The sequence below is a fragment of the Tasmannia lanceolata genome, unplaced genomic scaffold, assembly GCF_043159265.1.
Source record: "Tasmannia lanceolata isolate RefF3 unplaced genomic scaffold, GAP_Taslan_0.1 ptg000011l, whole genome shotgun sequence".
NCBI classification, from domain to species: domain Eukaryota; kingdom Viridiplantae; phylum Streptophyta; class Magnoliopsida; order Canellales; family Winteraceae; genus Tasmannia; species Tasmannia lanceolata.
Window position 1 is genome coordinate 18,135,218 of NW_027518688.1, and position 15,773 is coordinate 18,150,990.

The 15,773-nt window shown below is 38.3% G+C and overlaps 1 protein-coding gene across 2 annotated transcripts; it reads left to right on the forward strand.

The window, feature by feature from the left end:
* The first annotated feature begins 1,275 nt into the window (after positions 1 to 1,275).
* Positions 1,276 to 15,573, forward strand: LOC143886528 (histone-binding protein MSI1-like). Of its 2 annotated transcripts, none has more exons than XM_077390539.1 (6): positions 1,276 to 1,616; positions 1,713 to 2,030; positions 6,406 to 6,558; positions 12,811 to 12,935; positions 14,130 to 14,225; positions 15,136 to 15,573. In XM_077390539.1, exons 1-6 carry the CDS (start codon positions 1,323 to 1,325, stop codon positions 15,353 to 15,355), a joined length of 1,206 nt encoding a protein of 401 aa, XP_077246654.1. In that variant the 5' UTR covers positions 1,276 to 1,322; the 3' UTR covers positions 15,356 to 15,573. The 2 variants fall into 2 exon arrangements, with proteins under 2 accessions (XP_077246654.1, XP_077246653.1); XM_077390538.1 differs by having other exon boundaries at positions 1,277 to 1,616; positions 1,707 to 2,030.
* The last annotated feature ends 200 nt before the right edge of the window (positions 15,574 to 15,773 follow it).

Here is a 15,773-nt window from a genome sequence, read left to right on the forward strand (position 1 = left end):
ACTTATGTGATGATCCAAAGTCCAAACCATATAAAAGTACTGGATTTAAGTCATTAAACTGCAACACCATATAAATCTTGTATGTGGCAGTTATAATCTTAGTATATTTCAAAAAGTACTGTACAGCCCACTTTATATGATGATCCAAACCATTCATATGTTTGGCCACTAGGTAAATATAAAAAATCATTTTTATAGGTTAAGCCTTAAAGTCCATTTTAAAAAAAATTGTGGTACGAGCCACATCATAGGATGATCCAAAGCATCCTTTTGATAAATAGGTTGTGCCCCCAAAATCCTTTCCATTGGATGATACCAAACCTTCCATCTATAGAGCTTTTCATAATATGCAGTTCGTCTATATATCAAGGGGGTTAAGCTCATCCTATGTAAATAATTTTTTGGGCACAACCTATTTACGGTGTGGCCCATCAAATGGACGGTTTGGATCATCCTATAGTGTGACCCATATAGTAGATTTTGAAAAATAAAGTGGGCTGTACAGTACTTTTTGAAATAATGTACGAGTTTTGGGTTAATGCCTCGGGTACCCCGACCCTGCCCGACCTTGAGTTTTCTATTATAGAATTGAACCATCTATGCATGTTTCTTTTGCTATTGTTTTCTATTATCTTGGATTGATGTTTCTTTAGATTATTATTATTAATTGTCTCTGTTGCCGCATGTTGTTGAATTCATATTGTCTTATTTTGTTGCCTTTCTCTATTTATTGATCATTTTGTTCCATATGATAAGTGGTTGCTTTATTTTTGGCACTCTTAACAGGTATTTGCACCAGGGTCTATTAGGCCCGGCCCGGCCCTGCCCAATCAGGGCGGGCCAGGGCCAACACAATACCCTGTAGGGCGGGTAATGGGTTGAGGTTTTCCGGCCCTGACTCAGGATCAGGGCTGAGATAAAGGGATCCAGGGTTGGGCTAGGGTTTTGAGAAACCCGACCCAACTTGACCCTGTTGCAGCCCTAGGACCAGCCATCATTTTCTGATTTCTTGCCCTTCTTTTTGTCAGCAAGATAGGCAAATCATCCCATGTTTCCAGGTTTTAAAAATCTCAAGGTGCAGGAGAGCTTTCTAAAAACCTGGATTTCTTTCTTAAAATCCAAGAAACGCTGTCAAGACAACATACAAGATCATGGAAACATGGGCACGCCAACAAATGAACGGTTTGGATCATCCTATAAAGTGGATCTTTCACTACTTCAAAAATACTAGACTCTACGTCCACATACACCACACAAAATCTCACATATAAAGAACCCCTTTGGCGGGAGTCAAGAGTCGAGAGAGAGAGAGAGAGAGGAAAATGGAAGAGGAAGGAGAGATGGACATGACAGTAGTTGCACAGGAATACAAAGTATGGAAAAAGAACACTCCTTTCCTCTACGATATGGTAATCACACACGCTATCGAATGGCCATCTCTCACCGTTGAATGGCTTCCAACTCTCCCTCAAACCGTTGGATCATTCTCCCACCACCCCCTCATTCTCGGGACCCACACCTCCGACGATTTCCCCAACTTCCTCATGATCGCCACCGTCCATCTCCCTCTCTCCGACGAATCCTGCGGCTCCGAACCCTCCGTCGCAAACCCATTGGTCAGTAACCTGTAACCCCCATTTTTCAACTCCAAATGAAAAATAAAAATATGGGTTTTTCTGGGTTTTTAATCTTTTTTTTTTGTACAGGTTCAGATTTCACAACAGATTCACCACAATGGTGAGGTTAATCGGGCTCGATATATGCCACAAAACCCTAATTTTATTGCTACTAAGACTAGTGGGTCTGAGGTTTATGTTTTTGATTGTAAAAAGCACCCTTCAAAACCCTTAGACGGTACTTGTAATCCTGATATGGTTTTGAATGGTCATACTCAAGAAGGGTATGGTTTGTCTTGGAGCCCTTTGAAAGAGGGGTATCTTTTGAGTGGTTCAAATGATTCAAACATATGTTTGTGGGATATAAGCGCATCGCCCCAAGCTAAAGTGCTAGACCCCAAAGAAATATATGAGGTGATTTTTTTTTTCTTCTAATTTTCTTTTGAATGGGTAATATATGATTTGCATAGGTTATTGTAATGTTGCTTCCATGTGTTTTTGAGAATTTCTATCTTTGATTAGATATAAGGTGGAAAAGGAAGGGGATTAGATTTTTTGAAGATTTATGGTTTGGTAACCTACCTTTGTGTCATGCATATGCAAGCGTGTGTAGGTTAGTCATTAATGTGTGAAATTCTTCTTGACCATGAATTGAAGAATTTGGATCATTTGGAATCCATTGTTTCTCCCAATCTATTAGTTATTGTTTCTAGGAATAGAAGAATTTTGATCATCTGGGATCCTTTGTACCCCTCTATCTTTTAGATACTGCATCTAGGGATAAGGTTGGTGCTTTGTACTCTCAATTGCAATATTTTTTTAGCGTAATACATTTGTGGACGTCTTGCCTAACCCGAACTTAGCTACCAAAAAAAGGGTTAGTGTGTGAAAATAGAGGTTTGTGTCCTTGATTTTTATGAGAGGTGGGGTGTGGTGTGGCGATCGATTTTGTGACATAAGCTCAAAGATGAGGAATTTCATTGTGTTTGTTGATTTTGTTGAGTCGCCTTGAATGTGTTTGTCTCTACTTATAAAGAGGATTATGTGATTTGGAATCTGAATCCCAATGGGGTCTTTGCTCTGAGATCCTTTTTTCTCATTTTATTTTGGCAAACAGTTCACCGTCCCCTCTTTTCCCTAGCTGCACATTTGGAGATCTCATGCTCCTCTCAGAGATGTAACTTTTTTTTGTTGGACGGTTGTACATGATTCTTCGGCTTCCTTTGATGTGGGCCGGGCAGGTCCCGGTCAAGTTGTTAGCTCTCCTCTTCCAGTGAATAAAGGGTTGTTGTGTGGGTGGGGGGGGGGGGGGGGGGGGGCTTCTCAAGAGCTTAGGAAATCTTTGGAATACATCAAGGCCTTAAGAAGGACAACAAGGTTGAAGGAAGAGTACCTGACTTGGCAAGATACACATGTTACACATTTATAGGGTACACATCATAGTATGGTGCAGCCTACTAGCTTGCATGGCACTTGAGGAGCTGATTTCGCTACCTTCCTTGTACATTTTTTCACAATATTTGGGCATGGAACACATCATATTTTACTTGTAATTTCGTTCACTTTCAGTTTATAAATCATGTAGTAGCTATAGATTGAAAACATGAGTGAAGAGAAGCCATGTAGTGAGAACATATGTAATAAAGAGGACTTAACAAGTGGCATGGAGTGAGGAGCAGTTCAACCTTGCCACTTGCATGCCACATCAGTTGAGAGTTAGTGGAATATAGCTGTACAACTGGGCAAGCTTATAGACTCTTCTCTTGTGGCCTATAAATAGGCTTAGAGGGGTTCATTTGTAACTAGATTTTGAGTTTGATAATCAATAGAGTTTTCTTTTCCTCTCCAAGGTTAAGAGAGTGGTTCTTTGAGGAAAGGGAAGGAGTTTCACTAGGATTTCCTCCATGGAAGAGAGCTTGGAGTAAAAGATGAGACGATCTTGGAGTAAGATCCACTTTCTTTCTCATGTTCTTTCCATTTATCCTTGTGCATGACTAGACGTCTAGTTTGCACGCGCATCTTTTCCGTTTTTAGATCTACCGTTCAGGGAGTCTAAAATCCTAGATCCATTACCATACATCGTATACATACTTACCTATCACTGATCTACAATAAAACTTGAATTTACCTATAGATTTGTGGTCAGTTTTCAAGATCTTACACCAAGAACAGTCAAGTTCACTCATTTTTTGGATAGTTTTGATTGACCTTGTTAAAGTATAAAAGATAAATAACGCCTTTCTCCATCAGCTTAAGCTTTTGGAGAAGTGGGTAAGTTAACATGGTATCGGAGCCAAAGGTTTCGACTTCAAACCTCCAGGATAGCAAAAATCCACATGCAATGGTCGGCCAAAGTGGGACCACATGTGCCACGTGTTTGCCAAGTGGGCCACATGTGCGGGGGAGTGTTAAAGTATAAAATATAAATAACGCCTTTCTCCACCAGCATAAGCTTTTGGAGAAGTTGGTAAGTTAACAGAGCTCATGGAATTAGCTTGATCTCACAAACCACTTGGAGTTTTGAATGATTCCACCTTCATTAGTTTATTCATATTTCGAACTACAGGTTTGTTGAAGAAACGTACCTCAAATTCTAGACGGAGCACAATAGATCTATGTTAATTTTATGCACAGTGTAGGAAATTCTATGTTAACAGTTTGCCTAAGGTATGAGTTTGAGCTAGTTTATGAGCTAAAGATGTACACAAGGTATCTCAGTAATTCATCATAGAAGTTCCAAAACAAACCACCATTCCGAGGCATGTTGACTGTTCAAAACTGAGCATCTTTTTGCAATCAAAGCTTTACAGTTTTCCACTTGTACTCATGCTTCCGTGGTGTCTTCCTCCTACATCATCCTTGCACACAAGAGACAAATTGACCACTCAACTTCATTTTAGCTTGAGTGAAATCCTTAGTTGTTTTGGATTTTATTTGCTCGAATCTTCCTGAAGAGTAACACGGTTGCTCTCTTCATCAGTATTGCATATTATGGATTTGGTTCCTTTGCATTGTTTTTTTTTTTTTTTTTTTCCGGATGGAGCAATACCGGAGAAACTTTGAAGTTGAAGGCGAAAAGGGTGAAGAAACACACATCTGTCTGAGAGATCCAGTAAGGGATGTCCCTAGAAACGATTGTGAAGAGCCGATTTTTTTGGCAGTTGAATATGCTCAATTGCATGGTCTCTGAGTAGAGTAAGCCATTCTAGTGATATATGTTCTTGTTCCGGAGATAGGAATACATGTCACTGTGGCAAGTGGATTGGATAGTGTGGCTCCAGGGTCCCAGAGATAGGCATTGGTACCATTACTTATTCTGAAGAGGCTTTAATGCCATCACCTTTTTGGGAGTGCAAATAGCAAGATGAAGGTTGAATCTGTGCAATTTACTTTCATCCATGTTTCACAATAGAAAGTTGGAGCCTTTATTGGACTTCTGAACTAATTTTCACCCTGAACGTGTGGGATTGTGAAGCTATATTCTTCAATGGAGCTCTCTTTTGTCACCTTGCATTGAGGCATCTGCCTGCACTTTTAATGGCTCAGCAAGCTATTTTGTTGGACAATTTACACCAAGATCTGGAAGCTAGAAAGTCATATGCGATGGTTTGATTAGACTCTCCTTGCTCCTAAAGCAAAGATGCTTGTGATGCTTTTGGGATTTAAAATTATTATTTGTATGTACATTGTTTTCTATTTCCTTTCGCTGCATTTCGCTCCTTTAGACTTTCAGAATTTTCAAGTTTCATCTCATTCTAAGTTCTAGGGCTTTATACATCTTCATGGATCATATCGTCGGCTAAGTTTCATCTCATTCTTCAGCTTTTTGGGCTTTATATGTCTTTAAGGTTCTGTTTTTTTTAATGGTATGTCTTCCTGGATCTTATCTTCAGATTATGGTTTATTGTCACAATGTTATTAAATTGGTGATTGGGAGGGAACAGTGAACCATGGTGTCTGGGCTGGGATCGATTATCAATGAAATTGTAAACCTATCAAGTGAAAGGGTTTTTTCTTCTTTTATATATGTGTTAAGAGTGGCCAACGGTATAACAGATTCGTGGGCCTATGCAGGTGTAGGTAGAGATGCATTAGTTGTGGAACAATATGTGCCCCATCTGTAACCTGTTTCTTGTTTCTCTTTTTCATGAAAAAATCTGTCATCTTTCTAAAAAAGTCCTTAGTAAGAGTTTGTCAGTCATTGCCTGTTGAGCATTATTTTGCATTCAGTTGACCTTTTTTTTGGTTGGTAAGGTGGGATTGAACTTCCGACCTTCCTGTTAAAGATCACAGCCTTTACCATTGACCTAGAGGCTCAATCCCTCTGTTAACCTCTTAATAAAACATATTGAGTCTGTTAAGGTCCATGTTTTTTTTTCCCTTTTTTTCCCCCATTTTACTTCTTCATTTATTATTGTGTTCTGTGATCATCATGGGTGCAAATAAAACCCATAGTTTAGTGGGAATCTCTGCCCTTTCTCTAACTTGTTTCCTGTTTATCTCTTGCTTGAATAAATCTGTTATCTTAAAATAAAAAAAATTACTACCTGATAAGAGCTTGTCAGTGATTGTCTGATGAACATTAATTTGGAGTCAGCTAACATACTGTGTCTGTTGAGTTCCTCGTTTTGCTTGTTCTCTACCATTTTGTTACTGCATTTATTATTGTGTTCTGTGAGCATTATTTGTTTACATATCTCAATTGTATCTACCAGTTCTTGGATTTTCTATGGGCCTGAAACTTAATTTCTTTTCAACACTTAGCTTGGACTTTGTTAATGTTTTCCAGGCTCACGAAGATGTGGTTGAAGATGTATCCTGGCATTTAAGGAATGAAAATTTATTTGGCTCAGTGGGGGATGATCGGCGCTTAATGATTTGGGATATGCGCGCATCTGTGTCGAACAAGCCACAACATTCAATTATAGCTCATGAGAAATATGTGAAGAAACACTGAACTATATACTTTCATTATATTTAATTTATATGCCTGTCATCTTACTTTTTTAAGTAAATGATATTTACATGCATTATTTGTTTTGGAGCACATTTTTCTTTGGGAGAAACAAGTTAGTCAATTATGCTCTGCAATTTCTTCTATTTTCCAGATTAGATTCCTGTGCGTCAGCACATGTTTTATCTTTTCATGGGATTTTCAACATGTTGAGTGGAGTTGTGCACCCTCATCAAGTCTGTATATGAAAATATTAATTTGTTTGCATGATGGTAGAAGAATGTTATATTGATGAATTGCTTTTGCATATACTTAAATTTCCACATGTCATCTCAACAATCTCTTGGCCAGCTGTCCTATGATCCCCCTTTGACACATGTCAACAACCTCTTGGATAGCTGTCTTGTGCCCCCCCCTCCCCCGCCCCCCGACACATGTCACCACCACAACTCATGGAGCTTGTGGTCCCCTCTCACCTCTCTTGCCACAACACCCATTATTCCTCTTCCATTTAGAGCCCTACCATAGTAGTATTCCCACACTACATGTATTCAATGTTACAAGTATAGCTACAAACATACCAGTTATGCCTTGTTCTTCGACTTCAACCTGTCGGATCTCCGTAGGACTTTTGGATGATCTAGCTGTTGCAACACTTCTTCCCTTGACCTCATCATAGACCAGGTCCACTTCATCTTTCTCCTTGATTTCATCGTAAAACACCGGCCCACATCACCAACTATTTTCAGATTGTGCAAGGATCAGAGTTGATAAACTCCCACTCGTGATGCCAATCATTATTTTTTACGGGGTGAATCTTTTCAAGTGGCGGAGTATGATGGGAGATCATCCAAGAATCAAGATGCCATGGAGAATAAATGAGTTAAGAAGATTGGGCCCATCATTAATTTTAAGAGTTTTATTTAGTTTTTAAAGTCTTATTTAAATCTTTTTTAAGTCATAGGGGGTAGTAGAGTTTTTTTTCCATCAAAATTACTTAAGTTCTTTGAGTCATGAGTTTTTCAAACAGGCCCAAGACATGTACTACGAAAATTTTAAGTTGGGACAGTCTTTAAGTCATTAGAGAGTATTAGTGCAGAAATGTTAGGTTTTTGTTTAGGGTTTTAGATTTTTTAGTCCTCTTTCCTATCTTATATATATATATATATATATATATATATATATATATATATATATAATATGAGAATATGGTTTGTGAGCAGCTGCTCAGATAGCTTATCTGAGCAGCTGCTTCAAAAACTCATGTGCCCCACATTTTTGGGGTGATCCAAAGCATTCATTTGAAAGGCCCTTCCATGGATAGGGTGTGTACCAAAAATTAGCCCTATAGGATCATCCTAACCCAATCAAAGGTAGAGGGGAAAATGGACAGACACTGTTTCTGCACATTTTTTTCCCTCCACAAATAGCAGGGTTAGGATGATCCTATAGGGCTGATTTTTGGTACACACCCTATCCATGGAAGGGCCTTCCAAATGAATGCTTTGGATCCCCCAAAAAATGTGGGGCCACATGTGTTTGTGAGCTCCTGCTCAGATAAGCTTATCTGAGCAGCTGCTCACAAACCATTTCCTCATAATATATATGCCCCACTGTGTTTCTAGCCGGTGGAGTAGATAACTTATCTACTTGATCGAGTAGGAACACATTTCTAATCTCTCTCTCTCTCTCTCTCCACACAGACGCACGCATATAAAAGTGATTCTGCTCGGTCGAGCAGATAAATTATCTGCTAAGTCGGCCAAAAAAAGTGCGGGCCCACATTGTTTGGGTGATGCAAGCCATTCATTCGATGGGCCCTCACATAGATAGGGTGTGCCCAAAAAATTAGCTCCATAGGATCATCCCAACCCTTCGATTTGTGGAGGTTAAAATGGATGGGTATAAACCTCCACAAATCTGTCCATTTTTTACCTCCACAGTTCGAAGGGTTAGGATGATCCCATGGAGCTGATTTTTTGGGCACAACCTATCTATGTGAGGGCCCATCAAATGAATGCTTTGGATCACGCAAACAATGTGGGCCTACTGAGTTTCTACCCCTAAACTCTATCTTTTTTCTTGCTTTCATCTTCTCCTCCCCCCTTATCCCCTCTCGGTTGGGATTATAAGCTGGCACCCATTTATCCTTCTCAATTCTTACATCCTTTTTCTCCCTTCCCCTCTTTGTTCTCATATCTTTTTATTTCTTGTCTCAGTTCTCTTTTTCCTTCTTTTCTCCCTTTCTTTGTTCACCCTTCCCGATTAGTTTCATAAATCACACTCCTTATCTACTCCTATTATCCCTCTCTCTTGATCTTGATCTTAATCTTTCTTGTTCTTGATCTTGATCTTGATTATCTATTTTTCTCTCTTCTCTCCTCTCTCTTGGCTGGCATGGATTCACATCAATTTGGTATCAGAGCTAGATTCATATCAAAACATAAAATGGGAAGTATGTATATTATTGCAATTTAGTAACTAGAAATAAATCTAGATTCTTTTACTTAAGTTGTTATTTCTGCACTGTTGCTTCTACTTTGGAATCTCCTCGTGCTCCAACCACCAACTACCACTGCAATGGTATTTTAAAGAATAAAAAGGAACACTGCTATGGTATTTTAAAGAATAAAAAGGAACCACTGCTATTCTTCTATCAAGACCATTTTGAGTCGACTTAATTTGTACTATTTATAATTGTCTATTTTTTAAAAATAAATATTAAAAAAAAAAGAAAATAGAATCTTCTCGTGCTCCAACCACCAACTACCACTGCAATGGTATTTTAAAGAATAAAAAGGAAAAATGCTATGGTATTTTAAAGAATAAAAAGGAACCACTGCTCTTCTTCCATCAAGACCATTTTGAGTCGACTTAACTTGTACTATTTATAATTTTCTATTTTTTAAAAATAAATATTTTAGAAATCATTGAGAAAGAAAAGAAAATTATTATAAGTTTGGCGTTGCTGCATGCACTTTGCCATCATAGATGGCTCCACAATACAAGATTCCGCCCATTGGTGAGAACCTAGTTGATCAAATGTCTAATAGTTGTCTACGATTGAAATTCAATGTTTTTATCGGACACATGGCATGTCACCAATGGTTGAGAGTTTTCGACGGCAAACCCCATCTATTGGGGCTAGGTCGCATGTGCCATGTGTCCTGAGGAAGTGGGAAAGATTGAAAACAGGATAGCACAGCACATGTTACACATGTTTGGAATGTGGGACCCACACCATTGGATGGGGCCTATCATGGATGAATGGATGATCCATGGCCCTAGAATATCACCCATTAGTGGGACAGTAAACTTAATATCGACTGACAATTGTTAGCCATTGCATCTAAGTTTTATGTTGTACACGTATTTGTTTAAAAGCGGTCTGAGTTTCTTTTTTCTTTATTTTTTTTGAAAAGTGACATTTCATTAATACTCAAATATTCGGGACCAGAGGTCCCATCCTGCATTACAAAAGATTAACATATAAAATGGCACAGGTATACCCGTAGCCAAGGTTTTAAATTTCGACCGAAATCCGAAATTTCGGGTTTTGGTCGAGACCGAAACCGAAATCAACAATACTCGAAACGTTAATTTATTTCGGTCGAAATTTCGGTTATCCCTAATTTAAGGGATTTCACCCAAAAAAGTAGATTTTTGATAATTATTAAATTTTATCCCGAAATTGCTGAAATTTTGCGAAATTTCGGTAATTTGGTTGAAATTAGAACGGAGAAAAAATAGCCGTTCTTTTTATTTCGTTTAATTTCGATCGAAATTTCGGTGAGGACCGAAACGCATTCCGAAACCAAAATTTAAAACCTTGCCCGTAGCCAATGAAGCATATAACATACAGAATAGAAGAAAAACCAAACTATCCCTTTCCTCTCTCCTCAACCATGTATTTTGACATTATCCATTGGATTTCCAAAGACTTTTGTCCCATACCCTTTTCGGAACCTCATTTTCCTTAACTAATATCGATAATAGAGACTTCTAGACCAGAGTGCCTCTACTAGGGAAAGACCATGGTCTCTCAAGCTAAAGTGGAGCTACATCTTTTTTCAGCGCAACTAGGCTATTAATTTCCCGTCACAGAGACCGACCTCTACAAACGTTCATTCTAACAATTGTCCTACCTCCGACCTATGGGACTGAAGCCTTCATCACAATTTCCACCATCTCAGAACTGTCTTCCTAGTTTCCTGCAACCGCTTCCTTCCCAGCCTATCTCTATACAATTAAATCGGTCTGGAGCATCATGTCTAAAGACTGCCCTTGGAAGTCATGTTCTCCTTTAATGAGATCTTTGGAAATAAAAAAATTCTCCCTAAAACAGAAATCTCTGTACCCTCTCAAGGTAGGTCCTTTAATCGGGTAATCAAGCATTTGCTTCAGCCTCTTTATCTCTTTCTATTTTTTCCTCTACGACTCTGGCTTGTATTGCACGAAACATTTCTCTAGTCTTTCCTAGATTTTCCTGATAGGAGATCCCAAACACATCGCCAATTGCTAAGAAATCATTAAACCCTTCCAATTCTGAGTGCTCAGATTCTTCAAAAGTAGACAATACCAAAACACCCTTACCTTTATCATGTCTACTGGATTCATTAGGCTGCGCTAATTGATGACCATCTTCCGCCTCTGGGATACCTGACTCCAAAACCTGGTCAGCACCCAGGCGCACACTTCTAGTCTCCAGACTTGCAATCGCCAGTTGTTTCTCCTCTTCTCATAAACGCCTACGGTTCGCCTTTCCTTTTCTAAAATCTTGTTAAAGATAGGCAAATTACGAAGGGGCGTATGAAGCTCTTCCTCACTATTCAGGGTGACTTGGGAAGGAGACACTTGAGTACACTTGAGTTTCTTTGAGTACAATTGATAAATAGGTTTAAGATTGCATCAAATATAAATGCATATTTTATTCAAGTATTGTTTTATCCTTATGCTTCATAGGCAAGGATTGAAATTTTGGTTTCAGTTTCGGCCTCAGCCGAAAACGAAATTTCAGCAGAAATCATAAGATTTTCACCGAAATTTCGTTTTAAAATTTTAAATCTTAAATTTTGGTTTCGGTTGTAAATTTCGATCCTAGCCGAAATCCGAAATTTCAACCAAAACCAAATTGCCACCGAAATTTAAAACCATGTTCATAGGTACGCCTGATTTCTTAATTTCGTTAGAACCACTACTTCCCGACTCTGACACTTGAATCCGCTCTTGCTTCTGCTCAAGCTTTGTGCGACTGTGGTCCATACAGTGTCATGTGTAGATTGTGATGGCATGTAATTTACCTTTTACACATGCATTCTTTTGTATATTGGAAATATTTTTTATTTGAAATGTTTCCTATTCCTGATTTGATGAATTTGTGACCGAATGAAAGTCGGTTTTTTATAGTTGCACTTTTGTGGCAATACAAAAAATGTAGAAAAGAGCAACTCTATCCTTAGTTCCTTATGTGATTGTTACCAAGACACTGCTCTCCAGTCCCCACCTGTAGACAAATACGGCTGCAAAGTGCTGGTAAATGTCAACCCAAAAAACCAAAAAAGGCACACACATCATGTATCTATTTACGTAGAATTTGAGTATTACATATTTCCTTAATCATTTGCTAAAATAACATCAATGATGAGGGTAGTCTACAAGAAAGCAAAAGTATATGTGTCTACTTCATGTATCTCACTACAAGAATCTTCTCTACAGTTCTACCTGTGTAATCTGTTTTTCATTGCAATAGTGGGATTGGATTCCCATTTGATTTTGTGATATTTGGATTTTCTTATAAAATTCGCTAACTGGGTAATGAGAACCTTCCAAATAATTGTCTCAACATCAATGATGTGGGCCCCCAACTCATACCATGATCAAAAGTGAGAACCAGTTCAGAAGTATCGACCTCCTTCCCCACATGTGAGCACGCGTGCGCGCGCGCGCACACACACACAAGAAAGAAAAAAAGCAACCTTAATGGCGACGATGCACTTTTTGCTAAGGAAACAAGCAAAGAAAACAACATCATATTGGTTACATTTGCAGCTTAATGGATCTGCAGGGTTCGGTTAACTCGCATATTAATTTAGCATATGCATTAGTATTTTATAGGTTACATTTCTAGCATTTGTGTTACTCAAAATCGAGATCCTGTTGTCATTTTCTTCTAGTTTTTTCTTCAGATTATTGTTAAGAGAAATTCATTATAGCTGTACTAATTACTTTACAATGTTCCAGGTGAACTGTTTGGCTTTCAATCCATTTAATGATTGGGTTTTGGCTACGGCATCTAAAGACACAACTGTCAATTTGTTTGACTTAAGAAAGCTTACGACGACTTTGCATACATTTTCCAGTCACAAGTATGTCCTTTCTCTAAAAAATTTCGAACTTTATGATAGACTGTTGAATATGTGCAAATTATTTTAATTATTTCTATTTGTTCTTTCTCTTGATTCTATGTCCCACTGAAAGCGTGCTTTTGTGGGCACCATTTTGTAGTAAAAATCATAATTATTAGTGTTATGGGTCCCTTCTATCTGAATTTTACTCTCTTTTATTTAAACATTTCCTATCTGTCTCTTTTCCTTTTTGGTCTCTAGAGACACACATGCCCTCAGCTTGAGCTAATTTAAAGCTATATTTTATGAGAAAAGAGTTCGTACTCCCGAGTAGATAACTTATCTATTCCATGGGACTTAAAATATAGTGGGGGCCACATTGTTTGGGTGATCCAAAGCATTTATTTGATGGGCCTTCACATAGATAGGGTGTGCTCAACAAATCAGCTCCATAGGATCATCCTAACCCTTCGATTTGTGGAGGCAAAAAAATGGACAGAGTTGTGAAGGTTTATACCCGTCCATTTTCGCCTCCACAAATCAAAGGGCTGGGATGATCCCATGGAGCTGAATTTTTTGGCACACCCTCTCTATGTGAGGGCCCATCAAATGAATGCTTTGGATCACCCAAACAATGTGGCCCCCACTGTATTTTAAGCCCATGGAGTAGATAAGTTTTCTACTTCAGGAAGTAGGAACTCTTTTCTCATATTTTATGCCAAGTATTTTATTATGTGGTTACATTTCTAATAATTTGAAACTGCATACCTAGATGTCATTGGCGTTTGCTAAGAAATTCTGCTTAAATGTGTTGAAGAATGTGTGAGACATGCCCATGTTATTGTAATTGAAAAAAATATTTTAGAATTTCCAATCTCCGATGGAGTCTTTGCAAGAAAACACAAATTATATCAATCTGCCGGCATGCGTCCCTTTTAGGCATTCCCGTTATAATTTAATGTGTTGTGGAGTAGTTCTAATTTTAATTTATGAAGATCGATATTCACCGTGTCTCAACATTAGGGATCTCTGTGTTGAAATAAATACATGTCCCGAAACTTATTTTAAGTAAAGCATAATGCAGTGCAATAGCTTCTCTTGCAAGCATTTCTTTTATGCTGGAGTTTAATTAAATGATGTTTTTGTTTTGATTTCAAATATATGGTCCATGGCACACCAGTATGTCTCACATTCTCACTATGTTTATTTTTACAGTGACGAGGTATTCAAGGTTGAGTGGAGCCCTAAGCATGAGACTGTGTTGGCGTCCTCTGCTGCTGACAGAAGGCTGATGGTTTGGGACCTTGGCAGGTATTAACACTGTATGCAGTTTGAATGTTGTTACCATTCTTCCATCTGTTCTTATGGGCATGGTTTTAAATTTCGGCCGAAATACCAAAATTTCAGTTTTCGGCCGGGACCAACACTGAAAGTACATAAATCCGAAATTTCTTTCAATTAAAGGTTGACAACTGACATCCATTGAATAGGGAAAATGTCACAAATTTTTTTTTAATATTAGAAGATCACCTTCCTTGCTTGAGAATACAAAGGAAAAAGAAGATGATGAAGGGAAGAAGAGAGAGAATAAAAGTGAAGAAAGAAATTTTGTAGGGCGAGTCTCTGTCTATCATATATATATAAGATGCCACTTAGCATAATTAGAGGAATGCCGTTGGGCCATCCAGTGATGGGCCGTATAAAAATAACCTAAGAACCCTAATGAACATAAATACACTTAATAGGTGTAGTGGGCCCTATCTAACTTAAGTTCTTCAACACAGAGTAAAATAGAAAGCCTCGGAACTGGTGTTCCAAGGTCTATTAGATTTTATATGGGATTCAGTTGTCAGCTTTGTATTATTGATTTTTTCTCCTGAAACATTTTATATACATTTTGCTAGCTGGGTCAATTTTTAATCTTCATCAGTACTATTAGTTTTCTGTATGAGTTTCAGTTCTCTCTTTGCATTCTCTGTTTATACTTCCAGCCATAACACATGTAATTCTCTTACACATACTAATCCTGACTTCAACTATATTAAGGCCCTGTTCGTTTAAGACTATGACAACCGATTGTGAGTGCCAAACCAATTATTGGACTCAAATTTTAGCATAATTTTGAGTCCAATAATCAGATTAGCACTCACAATTGGTTGTCATAAACTTAAACCTACTATACCTTGTTCATCATTTGATTCTGATGTGGTGATGCCTTCAGGATTGGCGATGAGCAGACAGCAGAAGATGCTGAGGACGGACCTCCTGAGCTTCTGTTTGTTCATGGGGGTCATACTGATAAGATCTCAGACTTCTCATGGAACCGAAATGAAGCGTGGGTCATCTCAAGTGTGGCCGAGGATAACATTCTTCAGGTCTGGCAAATGGCGGAGAGCATTTACCGTGACGATCATGACGTAGAAATAGATAGCTCTTCATAGAGAGCTGTCCTAGAGTTTCTGCAATGGCTGCGTGGTGCGTTGAGCAAAAGAACATGACAATTTTTTGCCCCCCTTCTATTTTGCTGGAGAGGATGATCTGCATGGCATCCTTCTCCTTTAGAAGAGTTAGGCTAATGACTCTTGATTTACTTTTCAGCTGCAAATTTCTTGTTTGATACAATTTCATCTAGTAATTTTCCCATCATTCATCCTCCCAATATAGTGTTTGAGATTTCATCTAGATTTTATATACAGAATACAGTGAAAATGCACCCATCTAGATTTCATCTAGATTTTTGAAAATGTACCCACATGGAGCTGGATTTACTTTGGCCCTGCCTGAAATGGGCCACTTGATCGTGAAGAAAGTAAAGATATCTAAAAGCTCTTAAAACCAATACTCCTTTCTTAATTTTCT